The sequence below is a fragment of the Podarcis melisellensis genome (assembly GCF_964234715.1).
Source record: "Podarcis melisellensis genome assembly, chromosome: 8".
Classification (NCBI taxonomy): Eukaryota; Metazoa; Chordata; class Lepidosauria; order Squamata; family Lacertidae; genus Podarcis; species Podarcis melisellensis.
In genome coordinates, this window is record NC_138540.1 from 90,967,559 (window position 1) to 90,984,104 (window position 16,546).

Below are 16,546 nucleotides of genomic sequence, written 5' to 3' on the forward strand. Positions count from 1 at the left end.
GAGCAGAGCTCTCCTTCTGTGGGACAGTGGTGGTTTTTTTTAATTTATTTTTTCGTTTGCAGAAACATACATAAAAGCAAACAAACAAAAAAGGCATACATAAAAAATAAAACAATCTTACAATGATTATTCTTAGACTGATATAGATCTTGACTTGTATATAATGAAATTTACAAATCTAAGATTTATATACTCTTGTAGTTATACAATATCTAAGAAAAAAGAAAGAAAAAACTGTCAAAATGACAACTTAGACAATGAAAATACCTATCTATTGTAAAGTAATACTTAATATAATTCAAACCAATAATAGTGTTTTTTGTACATTATAACCTTCGATTTGGATTGAATCCCTTTTCAATTTATTATGTTGTTGACTTCATTATAGTTTCAGTTCGAGTATTCCTATTTTTTGCCCTGTATTTAATTGTTTATCCTCATCTTGGAATGAAGAGGAAAATATTTTACTACCTGTGAAATTATTCAAGACACAGCCAAGTTTTATTATTGAAGCCTTGTTTTGTTAAGTAATTATTAAAACATTCCCTTACTTTTTTAAACTTTGTCTGTTGATTGATTTCTTGTTAACTCCATCATTTTTTCTGTGGGACAGGCTGGAGGGGGAGGAAACACCTGAGGACAGAAAGGGGGGCTGTGTGCCCCTGACAGTTAACTCCAGTCACAAACGACTCTGGGGTTGTGGCGCTCATCTCGCTTTACAGGCTGAGGGAGCCGGCATTTGTCTGCTCTGCAAACAGTTTTTCTGGGTCATGTGGGCAGCATGACTAAGCCGCTTCTGGCACAACGGAACACTGACACCAGAGCAGCGCACGGAAACACCATTACCTTCCCGCCGGAGTGGTACCTATTTATCTACTTGCACTGGAATGCTTCTGAACTGCTAGGTTGGCAGGAGGTGAAGGTAGTTGACACAAATGCAGCTTGTGTCTTGAGAGACTGAAATTCCTACCTCTGCTCAAGGTGAGGACCTGAGTTTTCTCTGTTATTGTTGTTTAGTCGTTTAGTTGTGTCCGACTCTTCGTGACCCCCTGGACCAGAGCACGCTAGGCACTCCTGCCTTCCACTGCCTCCCGCAGTTTGGCCAGACTCATGTTTGTAGCTTCGAGAACACTGTCCCACCATCTCGTCCTCTGTCATCCCCTTCTCCTTGTGCCCTCCATCTTTCCCAACATCAAGGAGTCTTCTCTTCTCCTGAGGTGGCCAAAGTCTTGGAGCCTCAGCCTCAGGATCTGTCCTTCCAGTGAGCACTCAGGGCTGATTTCCTTCAGAATGGAGAGGTTTGATCTTCTTGCAGTCCATGGGATTCTCAAGAGTCTCATCCAGCACCAGAATTCAAAAGCATCAATTCTTTGGCGATCAGCCTTCTTGATGGTCCAGCTCTCACTTCCATACATCACTACTGGGAAAACCATGGCTTTAACTATACGGACCTTTGTTGGCATGGTGATGTCTCTGCTTTTTAAGATACTGTCTAGGATTGCCATCGCCTTTCTCCCAAGAGTTTTCTCTGGCAGCTGCAACATACCAGGCTTTCTTAACAGCAACACTTTCCAGTTATTCCATGAAAACAACTAGGCTCAAAAAATTGGAACAACTTTTATTAGATTTAGATAACAACAAACTAGTCCTACTTGGAGATTTAAACGCAGTGCCGACACCAGAATTAGATAGAAACACAAGGAAAAAAAATTTAAACCAAGGGAAATTACCAAAATCGTTCAATGATTTGGAAGAAAATCTGGACTTAATAGATATATGGAGATATAGAAACCCCACAACGAAACAATTTACCCACTTCTCTGAACCACACCAGAGTTGGAGCAGACTGGATCAAATATGGATCTCAAGAGAATTAGTAATAAGAACGGAGAGATTTGAAATTTTACCCAGAACTTTATCGGATCACAGCCCAATAACATTACAATTAAAATGGAAGACCCAAGGTCTGTACAGATGGAGAATGAATGACTACCTATTTGAAAAAGAAGAAGTGATCGAAAAAGCAAAAACCACTATAAAAGATTATTTTGCTTTAAATATTAACAAAGAGACTGGAATAGATACAGTATGGGATGCCAGTAAGGCAGTGTTAAGAGGTCTCCTGATACAACAAAACTCCCAAAGAAAAAAGGCTAAGGAAAGAAAAAAAGAAGAATTAATCCTTCAACTGAAAGAATGTGACAAAAATATGATAAAAAATCCAAAAGATGATTGCCATAAACAACAATATAAAATGCTCCAAATACAATATTCAACATTAATAAGCCAAGAGGTTGAATGGGGAATAAAGTTAATGAAACAAAAGTTCTTCGAATCGGCAAATAAAATTGGAAAATTTCTGGCGTGGCAGCTGAGGAAAAGAAGAAAATGTAGCATCATAAACAAAATAAAAGTAGATGAGCAAGTTTTGGAAGATCCTAAAGTAATAAAAAAGCACTTCCTTAAATTTTATATGAACTTATACAAAAGGGAAGAAGAAGATTTAACGAACATTATAAAATACCTAGAAGAAAATAGTCCAAAAAAAATAACAGAAGAAGAAAGAACCGCCTTAAACAGACCTATAAAAATAGAGGAAATTCGAGAAGCGATTAAGAGGATGAAATTAGGAAAAGCCCCAGGACCAGATGGTTTATCAGCTAAATATTACAAGGTCCTAGAGGAATATATAACACCAGTACTATGTGACGTTATGAATGAAATATTAAGAGGAGGAAAAATGCCAACATCCTGGAAAGAAGCCTACATTACTTTGATCCCGAAACCAGATTCAGATAAACTTAATATTAAGAATTACAGACCGATTTCACTACTGAACAATGATTATAAAATCTTTGCAGACATAATGGCACATAGACTTAAAAAATGTTTAATTAACCTTATACACAATGATCAGGCCGGCTTCCTTCCTAATAGACAAATAAAAGACAACATCAGACACACAATAGACATTATTGAATATCTAGAATGTCATAACGAAATCCCTGCCGCTTTAATGTTCGTCGACGCCGAGAAGGCTTTCGATAATGTCTCCTGGGGTTTTCTAATAAAATGTCTGGAAAAAACAGGGATAGAGGGCACATTCCTAGAAGGAGTTAGAGCAATATACACACAACAAAGAGCCAGATTAATTATAAATAACAACCTGACAGAACAGTTTGAAATAGCAAAAGGTACTCGACAGGGGTGCCCTCTATCACCGCTGCTGTTTATCATAGTCTTAGAGACAATTACAAATAAGATAAGGAAAACCCCAGAGATCCGTGGTATAAAAATCGGCGCGAATGAACATAAATTGAAAACATATGCAGATGACCTTATGTTGTCATTGGAAGAACCAAAGGAGAGCATCGGCAAAGTTATAAAATTACTAGAAGAATTTGGAAAACTATCGGGATTTAAATTGAACAAAGAAAAAACCAAAATAATCTCTAAAAATATGAAAGAAGACATCATAAATGAGCTTGAAAGACAAACTGGAATTAAAATAACCAAAAAAGTAAAATACCTTGGAATTTGGATGACTATGAAAAATATAAATTTGATGGAAAATAATTATAAGAAAACATGGAAAGAGATAATGAAGGACTTGGACACATGGAGCAGATTACATCTCTCGTGGATGGGCAGAATGGCGGCAATTAAAATGAGTTTATTACCCAAATTACTCTTCTTATTCCAGAACATTCCAATAATTAGGGGAATTGCAATATTTAAAGAATGGCAAAGACTACTTTCCAAATTTATTTGGCAGGGAAAAAGACCCAGAATTAAATTTAAACTACTTACAGACCAAAGAGATAGGGGGGGTCTTGCGGTCCCAAATCTGAGGTTATACTATGAGGCCGCATGTCTTTGTTGGGTAAAAGACTGGATCGTTATTAAAAATAGAGAGATGTTAGATCTAGAGGGGTTTAATTTAAGATTCGGTTGGCACGCTTATCTATGGCGAGATAAGGGAAGGGTTCATAAAGGTTTTTCTAACCATATTTTCAGAGGGCCACTACTGGAAGTCTGGGAAAGGAATAAAAAATTGCTGGAGCAGAAGACACCCTGGTGGCTATCACCAATTGATATTTTAACAATTAAAAAATTAAACATTGAGGGGGAACGATGGACGTATGAGGACTTACTAACTAAAACAGAATCCGGGTGGAGGATCAGACCATACGAAGAAATAAAAAATAAGTTGACTGGTTGGATTCAATATCATCAAATAAATTCAATGTGGACGGAAGACAAAAAGATTGGAATAAATGAGAAAAAATCTAGATTCCAGATTGAAATAATAGAAAGTAAAACAAAATTATTATCAAAAATGTATAACCAGTTGCTCGAGTGGGACACCAAGGATGAGGAAGTAAAGGAGGTGATGGTGAGGTGGGCGGTAGATCTAGGGTATAATATAGAGTTTGATAAATGGAAGGCTTTATGGTGTAAAGATATGAACTTTTCGGCATGCACGACACTTAAGGAAAATATGTACAAGATGATGTACAGATGGTACATAACGCCGATAAAATTGTATAAAATTTATAGAACAGGCGACAAACTGTGTTGGAAATGTAAGAGTAAAGAGGGCGAATTTATTCACATGTGGTGGACGTGCGAGATTCTCAAAAAATTCTGGGAATCTATCTATAATGAATTAAAAAAAATTCTCAAATATACATTTCTTAAAAAACCTGAAACCTTCCTGCTGGGGATAATTGGCAAAGATATTAAAGAAGAAGATAGAACCCTTCTTCAATACGCAACAGCGGCCGCTAGAACCCTCATAGCACAGTACTGGAAAACAGCAAAAACCCCAACATTAAAGGAGTGGCAATTTAAATTAATGGATTATTTAGAATTGGCAAAATTGACTCAGAAAATAAGAAATCAAAAACGTACAAAATTTAGTAATGAATGGGATAAATTTAGAATATATATGGAAATAGAGACAAAGGGAAAATCAAAATGTTAATCAGAAATATAGATGTATCAAAAAAAAAAAAATTCACAGTAGGCATGAGATAACGCTTACTATGTTATAAATTTTATTTTGGAATAGATACAGCAGAAAGATAATTAAGATAACATTATCCGAAATCGAGATAAAGGGAAGTCGATCAATGTTGTTGTAAAATTAATGTAAGTTGTGTTGTTCATGTTGTACGTATTTTATGTTCTTTTTCTTTTCTTTTTTTCTTTTCTTTTTATGTTTATTTCATTTACTTTTGTCTGTTGTATGTCTGTGAAATATATTTATGCAAAACTTAATAAAATAAAAAAAAAAGAAAGAAAACAACTAGGCTCAATGTGAACAGAAGGGGTCTCAGACTCCGCCAGCCAAGCCCTGAATTATATGCAGGAACAGCAGTACCTCTGAGCACTTGCAGAATGCCCCTTTCACTCTGGAGGTGTCACCCAACCACCACATGCACGTTTTGTGGGTAAAAGGGCTTTTGCAGGCAGGCTGACTGCCAGGACATTTCCTGGATCCTAGGCAAGCAAACCATTCAGTTTCATTTCTTAACTTGCCTTTACGTCACGTGCTTTTTTCCGCTCGTGATCCTCTGGGTGTTGCCAAAGCTTCCTGGCCCGCCTGAGAGCTCTGCAATGAGAGGGGAAGAAATTGCCCGCTCCTGAGCGTCCCAAGCGAGAGGGGGCAGAACAAAAGCCACGTTGATGAACACCGTCTCTCGGCATTGAAGGATCTGCCACAGAATGTATCAAAAGCACTGTTTCCAATCTGTCGTAGAGTCATATTTGTGTATTTTTCAGAACAGCCTTCTTCAAACTGGTGCCCTTCAGGATTTTTTGGACTACAGTGGTACTTGGTTCTCAAACGCCTTGGTTCCCAAACACCCCAAACCCAAAAGTAAGTGTTCTGGTTTTCGAACGTTTTTCAAAAGCCAAACGTCCGATGCGGCTGTTGGCTATTGTTTTGGGCGCCTGCACCAATCCGAAGCTGTGCCTTGGTTTTTGAACATTTCGGAAGTCAGACAGTCTTCCGGAATGGATTAAGTTTGAGAGCCAAGATACCACTGCATCTGGCGCTTTTGGTTTTGCTATTTATTTTGTTATTTTGTGTCAGGGGCTCAGGAGCAGAGGCACAGGAGAGGGAGGAAATGGAGAGCGAAGGGGAGGAATCCGAAGGGAACGTAAGCGATGACAGTGGTCCGAGGTCTCTGAGTCTTTCCAGCGAATCGGAAGACTCACAGAAAGGGGCTCCCATGGTCAGAGCAAGGGGGTTGCCTAGGGGAACACCCCAGGAAGAAGGGACCAGAGGGGACTCAGAGAGCAGCAGTTGGAAATCAGGACCAGCTTCCCCACCAGAGAGCAGTAAGGGGGAGGAGTCCCAGGTATCGGGATCAGGCTGCTCACCGCCAGCGGGAGGAGATGAGTCAGGATTGGCCACGCCTCCATCGGAGAGCGGGGAAACGGTCAAGAGGAAGGTTGGAAACTGGGCGCGCGCGCCAAGTTCAAATGTACAGGCGAGCGGCACAGTGGGTAGCCCGGGTAGGGAGCCAGGTCCTAAAGCCCGCCGAAAGGAGGGACAGGAGTCCGGGGGATCAGCGTCAGAAGAGTCCAGGAAGGAGGAGACACAGGGGGGCAGAAGGACCCAGAGGAGAAAGGAGAGACGGAAGAGGTGGAGTAAGGCTAGAGTCTTAAATTGGTGTACAGGGGGTGGAGACTCAGACGGGGCTTCGCCGATCTAGCGTCTAGACGTAGGGCTGCACGCTGCGGCTTGTAAATGGAAGCTGAACCTCAATAAAGACTTTTGTACATTACTACCGGCTAGCGTTGGTCCTCTGTGAGCTGGGACCTGGAGGCAGCTCTGACATTTTGTTTTTGAGGCTTTTTCGGTTAATTTGCTTTTGTGACTGTGTGGAACCCAGTTCAGCTGATTGATTGATTGATTGATTGATTGGCCTTGCAGACAACTTAATTGTCCAGAAAGTGGGAGAAGCAACAAGAGGAACAGCCATTTTAGATCTGGTCCTAACCAATGTTGATGACCTGGTTAGTGAGGTGGAAGTGGAAGGATCATTAGGCGCGCGTGATCATGCTCTTCTGAAGTTTACTATACAGCGGAAAGGAGCAGCCAAGCATACTAGGACTCAATTTCTTGACTTTAAGAAAGCCGACTTCATAAAACTTAGGGAAGTGCTGGGTGAGATCCCATGGACAGTAATACTAAAAGGAAAGGGAGTTCATGATGGCTGGGAGTTTGTTAAGAGGGAGATAGTAAAAGCACAACTTCAGGCAATACCAATGAGACGGAAACATGGAAGGTGCCTAAAGAAACCAGGGTGGCTATCTAAAGAACTTTTAACTGAGTTAAGATTAAAAAAGGATGTGTACAAAAAATGGAAAAGGGGGGAAACCACCAAAGAGGAATTCAAACAAATAGCCAGCACGTGTAGACAGAAAAAGCTAAAGTCAGAAAAGCTAAAGCACAGAATGAACTCAGGCTTGCTAGAGAGGTTAAAAGCAACAAAAAAGGCTTTTATGGGTATGTTAGTAGCAAAAGGAAGAACAAAGAAACAGTGGGGTCACTCAGAGGAGAAGGTGGTGAAATGCAAACAGGGGACACAGAAAGGGCTGAACTCCTCAATGCCTTCTTTGCCTCAGTCTTCTCCGATAAGGAAAACAATGCCCGACCTGAAGAATTTGGAGCAAATGATTCAGCAGAGGAAACACAGCCCAGAATAACTAAGGAGATAGTACAAGAATACTTGGCTAGTTTAGATGTATTCAAGTCTCCAGGGCCAGATGAACTGCATCCAAGAGTATTAAAAGAACTGGCAGATGTGATCTCAGAACCACTGGCAGTCATCTTTGAGAATTCCTGGAGAACAGGCGAAGTCCCGGCAGACTGGAGGAGGGCAAATGTTGTCCCTATTTTCAAAAAGGGGAAAAGAGAGGACCCCAATAATTACCGCCCAGTCAGTCTGACATCAATACCAGGGAAGATTCTGGAGCAGATCATTAAGCAAACAGTCTGTGAGCACCTAGAAAGGAATGCTGTGATCACCAATAGTCAGCATGGATTTCTGAAAAATAAGTCATGTCAGACTAACCTGATCTCGTTTTTTGACAGAATTACAAGCCTGGTAGATGAAGGGAACACAGTGGATGTAGCCTACCTTGATTTCAGCAAGGCATTTGACAAGGTGCCCCATGATATTCTTGTAAAGAAGCTGGTAAAATGCGGTCTTGACTATGCTACCACTCAGTGGATTTGTAACTGGCTGACTGACCGAACCCAAAGGGTGCTCATCAATGGTTCCTCTTCATCCTGGAGAAGAGTGACTAGTGGGGTGCCACAGGGTTCTGTCTTGGGCCCGGTCTTATTCAACATCTTTATCAACGACTTGGATGATGGACTCAAGGGCATCCTGATCAAATTTGCAGATGACACCAAACTGGGAGGGGTGGCTAACACCCCAGAGGACAGGATCACACTTCAAAACGACCTTGACAGATTAGAGAACTGGGCCAAAACAAACAAGATGAATTTTAACAGGGAGAAATGTAAAGTATTGCACTTGGGCAAAAAAAAGGCACAAATACAAGATGGGTGACACCTGGCTTGAGAGCAGTACATGTGAAAAGGATCTAGGAGTCTTGGTTGACCACAAACTTGACATCAGCCAACAGTGTGACGCGGCAGCTAAAAAAGCCAATGCAATTCTGGGCTGCATCAATAGGAGTATAGCATCTAGATCAAGGGAAGTAATAGTGCCACTGTATTCTGCTCTGGTCAGACCTCACCTGGAGTACTGTGTCCAGTTCTGGGCACCACAGTTCAAGAAGGACACTGACAAACTGGAACGTGTCCAGAGGAGGGTAACCAAAATGGTCAAAGGCCTGGAAACGATGCCTTATGAGGAACGGCTAAGGGAGCTGGGCATGTTTAGCCTGGAGAAGAGGAGGTTAAGGGGTGATATGATAGCCATGTTCAAATATATCAAAGGATGTCACCTAGAGGAGGGAGAAAGGTTGTTTTCTGCTGCTCCAGAGAAGCGGACACGGAGCAATGGATCCAAACTACAAGAAAGAAGATTCCACCTAAACATTAGGAAGAACTTCCTGGCAGTAAGAGCTGTTTGACAGTGGAATTTGCTGCCAAGGAGTGTGGTGGAGTCTCCTTCTTTGGAGGTCTTGAAGCAGAGGCTTGACAACCATATGTCAGGAGTGCTGTGATGGTGTTTCCTGCTTGGCAGGGGGTTGGACTCGATGGCCCTTGTGGTCTCTTCCAACTCTATGATTCTATGATTCTATGATTGATTGATTGATTGATTGTGTGACTGTGGAAATGGATAAAAGTCCCCCCTCCAAACAATGACTATCATCAGAGCAAGGAATATTTTTTAAAAAATAATTTTCACCGTCTACAATACTGTCTTCTTTATTTTATAGTACAGGACATTGATTATTGCTTTCATTTTATGGATCTATGGTCTCGTTAGAGAGGAAAATTAATGTTAAATTGCTGTTTTAGGGGTTGTTTTTAGAAGTCTGGAATGGATTAATCCGTTTTGCATTATTTTCTATGGGAAAGCACGCCTTGGTTTTGGAACGAACTTCCGGAACGGATTAAGTTTGAGAACCGAGGTACCACTGTACAGCCTCCCACTGTCTCCCTGTCTCAGCATTGTATGGCTTATGCTAGATGGGACAGCAAGTAGCAACGAAGCCGGGGGGGGGGGGAGGAGGGAAAACTGGTTAGGAGAGGATGATTTAGATCAGTGGTTCCCCATTAAGGGTCCGGGCACCCCTGGGGGTCTGCAGAACGCACCCAGGGGGGTCCAAGGCCCCATCCCTTGCCTCCCCCCCCAACTAACTGTCATCCGCCTTCCCTTCAAGGAACGCAGGCAGAGCAGCTTTTCTTAGTCAGCAGGGAAGCAGCAGCAGCCACAGAGGACAAGCATTTTTGCTGGCTGCCCCCCTGAAGGGGGCTTGATGCCCCGTCCCCTCCCAAACCATGGAGGTGACTCCGCTTTCTCTCCTCCTCCCCCCACCTGCCTGATCTCCCCGCTACTGCTTCCTTCAGCCCCACGCCTGGTCCCTAACTTCAGACATTGTAATATATCAGAACATTGTGATGTTTAGCTGCTGATATATCACAATGTTGAAAGCCAGATATCGCTCAGCCCTAGGCTTTTTTAATACCTACCTAAAATCCTTTGCTTATTAGGGCTGCCCCACATTGCTTTGCAGAAGTAACTACCATAGAGTTATCAAAATTTTGAAAAGTAGAGGGTCTGTGGCTTGGCTTTTGCAAAATAGGGGGTCCTCAGTAATTAGTCTTTGTCCATGGAGTTTTCTTGGCAGGGATACTGGAGTGGCTTGCTGGTTCCTGCTCCAGGTGGATCACGTTTGGTTAAAACTCTCCACTATGACTTGTCCGTTTTTGGTGGCCCTGCACGGCATGGCTCATAGCTTCTCTGAGTTATTCAAGCCCCTTCGCCATGGCAAGGCATGGTTGGACAGTGTTCTCAAAGCGACCAGCATGAGTTTGACCAAACTGCGGGAGGCAGTGGAAGACAGGAGTGCCTGGCCTGCTCTGGTCCATGGGGTCACGAAGAGGCGGACACGACTAAACAATAGCAATTAGTTAATTGGGAATCACTGATTTAGATGCTTCAGGTCACATTTGCTTGTTTACTTTTGTTTAGCAGAAGGTGACATGGACATTAATCATGTCAGGAACTCTGCCTGTGTGCTTTTATAAAGCCCTATGACAAAAGCTCCCCCCCCCAATGTTTGGCTTTTTAAGGGGGCTCCTGTCCTCTTAGCTGGCTGCTACTTCTTTGCTGCAAACGGTGGAATGGGCTAGAAAGTTTGGGAGGTGGGAGTTCAGTCTGCGGCACCCCTTCTCAGCTGGAAAACCCCATGGCAGATCTTGGCCCCAGCCACAGAATTGTAGAGTTGGAAGGGGTCCCCCAAGAGTCATCTAGTCCAGCCCCCCGGACTAAAAAGGAAGTGGGCAGCCGGTATGCCCGGAGCTCTTTCAAACCCACAAAAAGGTCATAACCAAACCCTTTGGGTCGCTCAATCTTCAGTAGGTCCTAAGGAGCTGATGGGAGGTGGAGCACAGCTGCAGGGCCGTCTGGAGGACCTTGGGGGCTCCCTGCCCCTGGAAGAGAAGGTTGGATTTGTTCAAGGACAAGAGGTGTCCTTGGCTTGGCGGCTTGGCGCTGCTCCACAGTCTGGGTTTCCTTTAGGGTGCCTCGAGGCATGTGCAGAGTTTCTTCCAGGCGTGTTCAGAGTTGCTTTTAGTTGCAGTTTAGAGCTTTTAAGGGATTTTGGGGCACAGTTGGCGCTTCTTTCCATAACTCCTCACTTTGCTTTGCGTTCCAATTCATTCTTGGTTTGGGGGCACTATTTTTTATTATTAAACTTAAAATTTGTTTTTTTATTTGTGAACTGAATAGATGTTTATTCCTGAGCCATCAGCTTCTGCTTCTTCGGTTTCTTCTTCTTTAGAGCGACTTCCTCTTCTGGCTTAGGTCCTTCTCTGTGAATGTGCTCAGTTACAGTCAGGAGAGCTGCTCCCAGACCCTTGAGTTCAGCATTGCTCTTGTAAGCATGTGCAGGAGGAACTCGGCACTCTCTTTTGTCCGACGCCCACTGCTTGGCCCGGCACACTGTACCCACGGAAGGGAACACACTGCTTTGCGAGGGTCACATCCTTCAAGTGCTTGCATGGCCTGGCAGCCCGGGCAGCCTCACGTGTTTGGACCCCCTTGACTTGCATGACTTTGCGGGGTTCTCCGGATCAAGTGAGTAGCGGACCATGGTCAGAGCTTTCCTTTACAGCCACAGCTGCCGCCGGGGGGGGGGGGAGGCGCTATTTTTAAGCTGGAAATATTGAGTTCATAAAATTTATTCTCGCCTTGACTGTCAAACAAGATCCTTCACATGGTTCTACAAAGGGATAATTTTATAGCTTTATCTTTTAAGGGAAAAATGAGGAGGGGACATTTCGGCCGCCGTTTCAAAAGCTGCTTCCCGCCCCTTCCTCTCCGCGCTCGTCTGAACGCCTCGCATCCGGAGCGACTGCGGAGCGGCTCCTCCGCGCCGCAGCCAATCAGCGCAGGGGGGCGGGGACTCCGGCTTGTTTGTTCCATCCCGCCCCGCCCCTTCCTTCCCCGCAACGATGAGTCCTCCCGGCGCCGCCCCCTTGTATGCAGATGAGGCGGCCTGGCGTGCTCTGCCATTGGCCGGCGCCGGCGCCTCCGCCCCCGCAGGGCGAACGTCTCCTTCCCTCCCGGCAGCGGCGGCGGGATTCCAGCCCGGAGCGCGGAGGGGAAGCATGCTGGCGCCTGATTGGCTGCGCGCCGCGTTCCAGACCCCGCTGATTGGCCCCTGAAGAGCCGGGTATGTAAATCGGGGGTCTCGGGGGTCCCTCGCGGGGCCGCCGCGCCGGAGGATCCCGGCTGGATCCTGGGACTGCGCCGCCCGCCGCCTCGCCATGAGTCACTCTCCGCTCCCGCGACGGGGAGGAAGCTGCGCGCGCCCCCGCCCGGACGGACACCCGCGGGGGCTTCCCAAAATGCGGGGGCCGGGCGAGAATTGCCCGATCCCGCCCCAGAGAGTTGGGGGGGGGGGCGGTTGCTTGGGAGGAGGGATCTCCAAGAGCGGGGGGAAGGGGCTCCGGATCTCGCCCTCCTCCGGGGCAGCTGGATCCCGGAGCCCAGCTGGGCGGAGCGCAGCGTGCCGAGCGGCCGGATCCAGAACGGAAGCCCTGCCGGGTGGGGCCTGGGCGCCGCGACCCCCACCCATCCCGGCCGCGGGAGGAGGATCCCCCCGCCAACCCCGCCCCCACCGCAACTGCGGGGAAGGATCCGACCCTCCTGGCAAGCTGGAGATCCTGCCCGGCTCACAGCTTCACTCAGACCTTTCTTCTTAATGGGCGTCGTATGTAAGCTTTACTCCAGAGTAGCCCCGTTGACGTTACCGGACCTCACTTGGCCGTCTTCATTAAACGTCAGTGGGTCTCCTCTGAGTAGGGCTAGCATCGGATCCACCCCATAAACTGCGAAGGGGGCGGGGCGCGGCGCTTCTTTGAATCAGAGCCTTGGATATTTTCACGCCGAAACCAAAAATAGTGTTGCCAGTGGGGTGCAGTGGTGAAGAGGGATAAGACTCGTAATCTGGGGAACCGGGTTCGCGTCTCCGCTCCTCCACCTGCAGCTGCTGGGTGACCTTGGGCCAGTCCCACTTCTCTGAAGTCTCTCAGCCCCACTCACCCCACAGAGTGTTTGTTGTGGGGGGGGGGAAGGGAAAGGAGAATGTGATCCGCTTTGAGACTCCTTAAAGGGAGTGAAAGGCAGGATATCAAATCCAAACTCTTGCACTGCTGTTGTTTTAGGGGGGCGGGCAGGCAAAATCAACAACCAGCTTCCAAATAGCCTCACAGCTGGGGTGTGTGTGTGTGTGTGTGTTTAATTATTTCATTTCCTAATTTAATCCCCGCTTTTCAGGCCTCTTGAAGCATCTCACACAGACATTTTATTTTTAAAAATTCTAGATTGGTACAGATACGTAAACAATAAATGACATTTTCAAAAAACCAGCCCTGTAAAAAATGCAGTGATATGGACTACAGCTGGAATATGGGGTATGCAGGACTCTCCCCAGAGCCCTGGGATCCTCCAGATACTTTTCCTACCCATCAGCCCCTCTGTCATGCTGCTGGGCTGGTGGGGGCTGATGGGAGTTGTAGTCCAGAGCATCAGGAAGGCACTGGCTAGCAAAGGCTGATCTGGACAAGGCTCTCAAAGTGGCCTCTGCAGTGGGAGTTAAGAGGGTGGCGGGGGGCACTGGAGGGGTAACAGACTCTGCCATCGCTGGACCCAGTTCACTGGTTTTGCTGAATCCATTATACCCGCCATTTTTGGGCTACAACTCCCATCATCCCTGACCATGGATCCTGATAGCTGGGAATGATGGGAGTTGTAGTCCAGCAACAGCTGGGGACCCAAACTTGAGAAAGGCTGTTGCTAAATAGTTTCAGTTTCTGAATAGACGTGCAATTGATTGTTACTGCTTTGACTTCTATTGTGTTATTTATTATCTTCCTTGGTGCAAACCTCTCTTCTGGCTCATGCTTCTGAGAGGGTAGGGGCACTGGGGGTGGGTTCATCAAACCAATGGGGCAGGACCCCTCTCCAAACAAAATTGGGAACCACTGGCCTAGAGTCTGGGCGCCTCTCTAGTGAGGCTCCTCCTGCTCCAGTTTTTGCCTGGTGTGTGTGTGGGGGGGGGAAGGCTTTGCACTGGAAGGGACAGGGCCTCCCTCCCCAGGTGGGCAGGGTTTCAAGGGGAGGGGCTGCTGCTGCTGCTGCTGCCACCCTGGGGTGACTGTGCCAGCTGCTGCCTTGGGCTGCTTGGGCCTCGCGTATTCCCTACAGAGTCCCCCTGACCCCCTCTTCTCTTCCCTTCCCCAGAAAGATGCTGGCCAAGGGCACAAAGCGGAAGCGGATCGAGGGGGACGAGGGCGCCCCCTCCACGGCCCCCACCAGCTCCCTCTTCAGCCTCTCGGTCTCCAAGCTGCACCAGAGCCTCCAGCACGTCGAGCCCAACCTGCGGCACCTGGTGCTTGTGGCAAACACCCTGCGGCGCATCCAGGATGAGATGCAGCCGGCCGCGGGGGCCCTCTTCCAGCAGCCGGACCCTCCTGCGGCCCCCGCTGGCAGCTCCGTCTGCAGGGAGAGCTCTGGGGGCGCCCTGCCCTGTGCCCTCCAGGACCCTGGCAGGAGGCTGCCTCCGCCCCCGCCTTCTCTCACCCCCCACGCGGACGAGCTGCTCCTCTCCAGCATGGACCTCTCAGTCTTCTCCACCATCCTGGAGGACCTCAGCGGCCTGGAAGGGTTTGGGGACGCCGTGCACCCCTCCGCCGCTCAGCCCGAGGGCCCCCCGCTCTGCTCGGAGCCGGAACGGACTTTGCAGCCGTGCTCCTCTGCCCCGCTGGACACCCTGGGCCCCAGCACCTACCTCCTGGAGGACGGCCTGGAGGGCATCTTTGAAGACATTGACACCTCCATGTATGACTGTGAGCTCTGGTCGCCCACCAGTCTCCCCAGCTTCAAGGAGGCCTTTCCCAGCTCGGAGGACGAGCGGCCAGGCTTGGCGGACCTCGATTATCTCATGGACATGCTGGTGGAGGCTCAGGAGCTGTGACCTGGGCGGGGGGGAAGGGGGGAGTGGACGTTCCTGTAGGAGCCGAGTTTCACCTTGGGATGGAGGCACCTCTGGTGGGTGGGTCGTGAGTGGGCAACGGAGCGAAGTGGGGGCGTTGCAGTTAGCACCAGGCTGTATTCAGCTCAAGAGTTTTCCTCCAAGTAGACCTATGCTGACTGCATTGAAACAGCCAGAGCCTTGCGTGAAGATGCAAAACGGCCCCATTTACATCTTCCGAGAAGCTGTTTCCTCAACTTCCTGTATGAGATAATCCCACAAAGGAAGGGGCTCTCCGGCCCCCTTGACATTCCTGGAGGTCAGAGTCCTGCTTTCCGTGAGAATCTGGGCACCTTCGAGAGGCTCAAACAGATTACAGTGGTACCTCGGTTTAAGAACAGTCCTGTTTACGAACAATTTGGTTTACAAACTCCACAAAACTGGAAGTAGTGTCTCGGTTTGCAAACTTTACCTTGGTCTAAGAATGGAATCTGAATGGTGGAAGGGCACTGGAGGCAGGAGGCCTCATTAGGCAAAGTGCGCCTCGGTTTAAGAACGGTTTCAGTTTAAGAACAAACTTCCGGAATGGATTAAGTTCGGAAACTGATGTCCCACTGTATCTGATACGACAAGGTTCTGCAACAGCTTTTTAAGGCAGGAATGGCTCTGCTGCTTCCCAGGGGCAGGGGGGTGGGATTTTCCATTTGTGGGGAGCTACCCCCCCAAAAAAACCCCCAATGGGCCATATTTTGACTGAGGTGTTGACCGACTTGTTTGCAAAGAAGCAGCACCTGAGTCTCGGTCGTCCTGAAGGGCCTGTTTGCTGAGCTGGCCCCGCCTTCTCCATTTCCTCCTCCACCCTGGCTGACTCCTCTGGGTGGCAAGGGCAAGAAAGCAGGAGCAGGTGCTCCCTTGCATGTCTGGTGTATTGAGAGCTGCCCTCAGCGGCAAACGGTTGTGAGTCTGGGAGGGTAATTTATTGTCTGAGTGCCGAGGACTTGAGCTTGGCAGTCCCATGTACTGTTTATGTGTCATATCACTTTTTAAATGACCAAATTTATCTTTCTCTGTGTGTGTGCGTTTCACTTGGGGGACCTGAAAAGGTAGAGCCGTAGAAGGAAGGGACCCCTGGGGGTCATCCAGTCTAACCCCCTGCAATCCCTGACCAGTGGTCCTCCAGCCTCTGCTTGGAAGACTCCTATGAAGGAAAGGCCAGCGCCTTCCAAGGGAGACCTCCAGAAAGGGCTTCCTAATGTTCAGCTGGAATCTCCTTTATTGCAATTGGAAGCCGTTGGCTCCTGTCCCGCCCTCGGGCAGCAGAAAACAAGCCGGCTCCATCTTCCATGGG

General features: G+C 47.3%; 1 protein-coding gene across 1 annotated transcript; it reads left to right on the forward strand.

Annotated features, from left to right (window-relative positions):
* The first annotated feature begins 12,244 nt into the window (after positions 1-12,244).
* Positions 12,245-16,258, forward strand: SERTAD1 (SERTA domain containing 1). Its single transcript, XM_081922366.1, has 2 exons — positions 12,245-12,396; positions 14,469-16,258. The coding sequence occupies exon 2, from the start codon at positions 14,473-14,475 to the stop codon at positions 15,199-15,201; it is 729 nt and encodes a 242-aa protein (XP_081778492.1). The 5' UTR covers positions 12,245-12,396; positions 14,469-14,472; the 3' UTR covers positions 15,202-16,258.
* The last annotated feature ends 288 nt before the right edge of the window (positions 16,259-16,546 follow it).

Excerpts from the sequence above, each read along its gene's own strand:
- SERTAD1 (XM_081922366.1), top strand. The coding sequence starts at position 14,473 with ATGCTGGCCAAGGGCACAAAGCGGAAGCGGATCGAGGGGGACGAGGGC.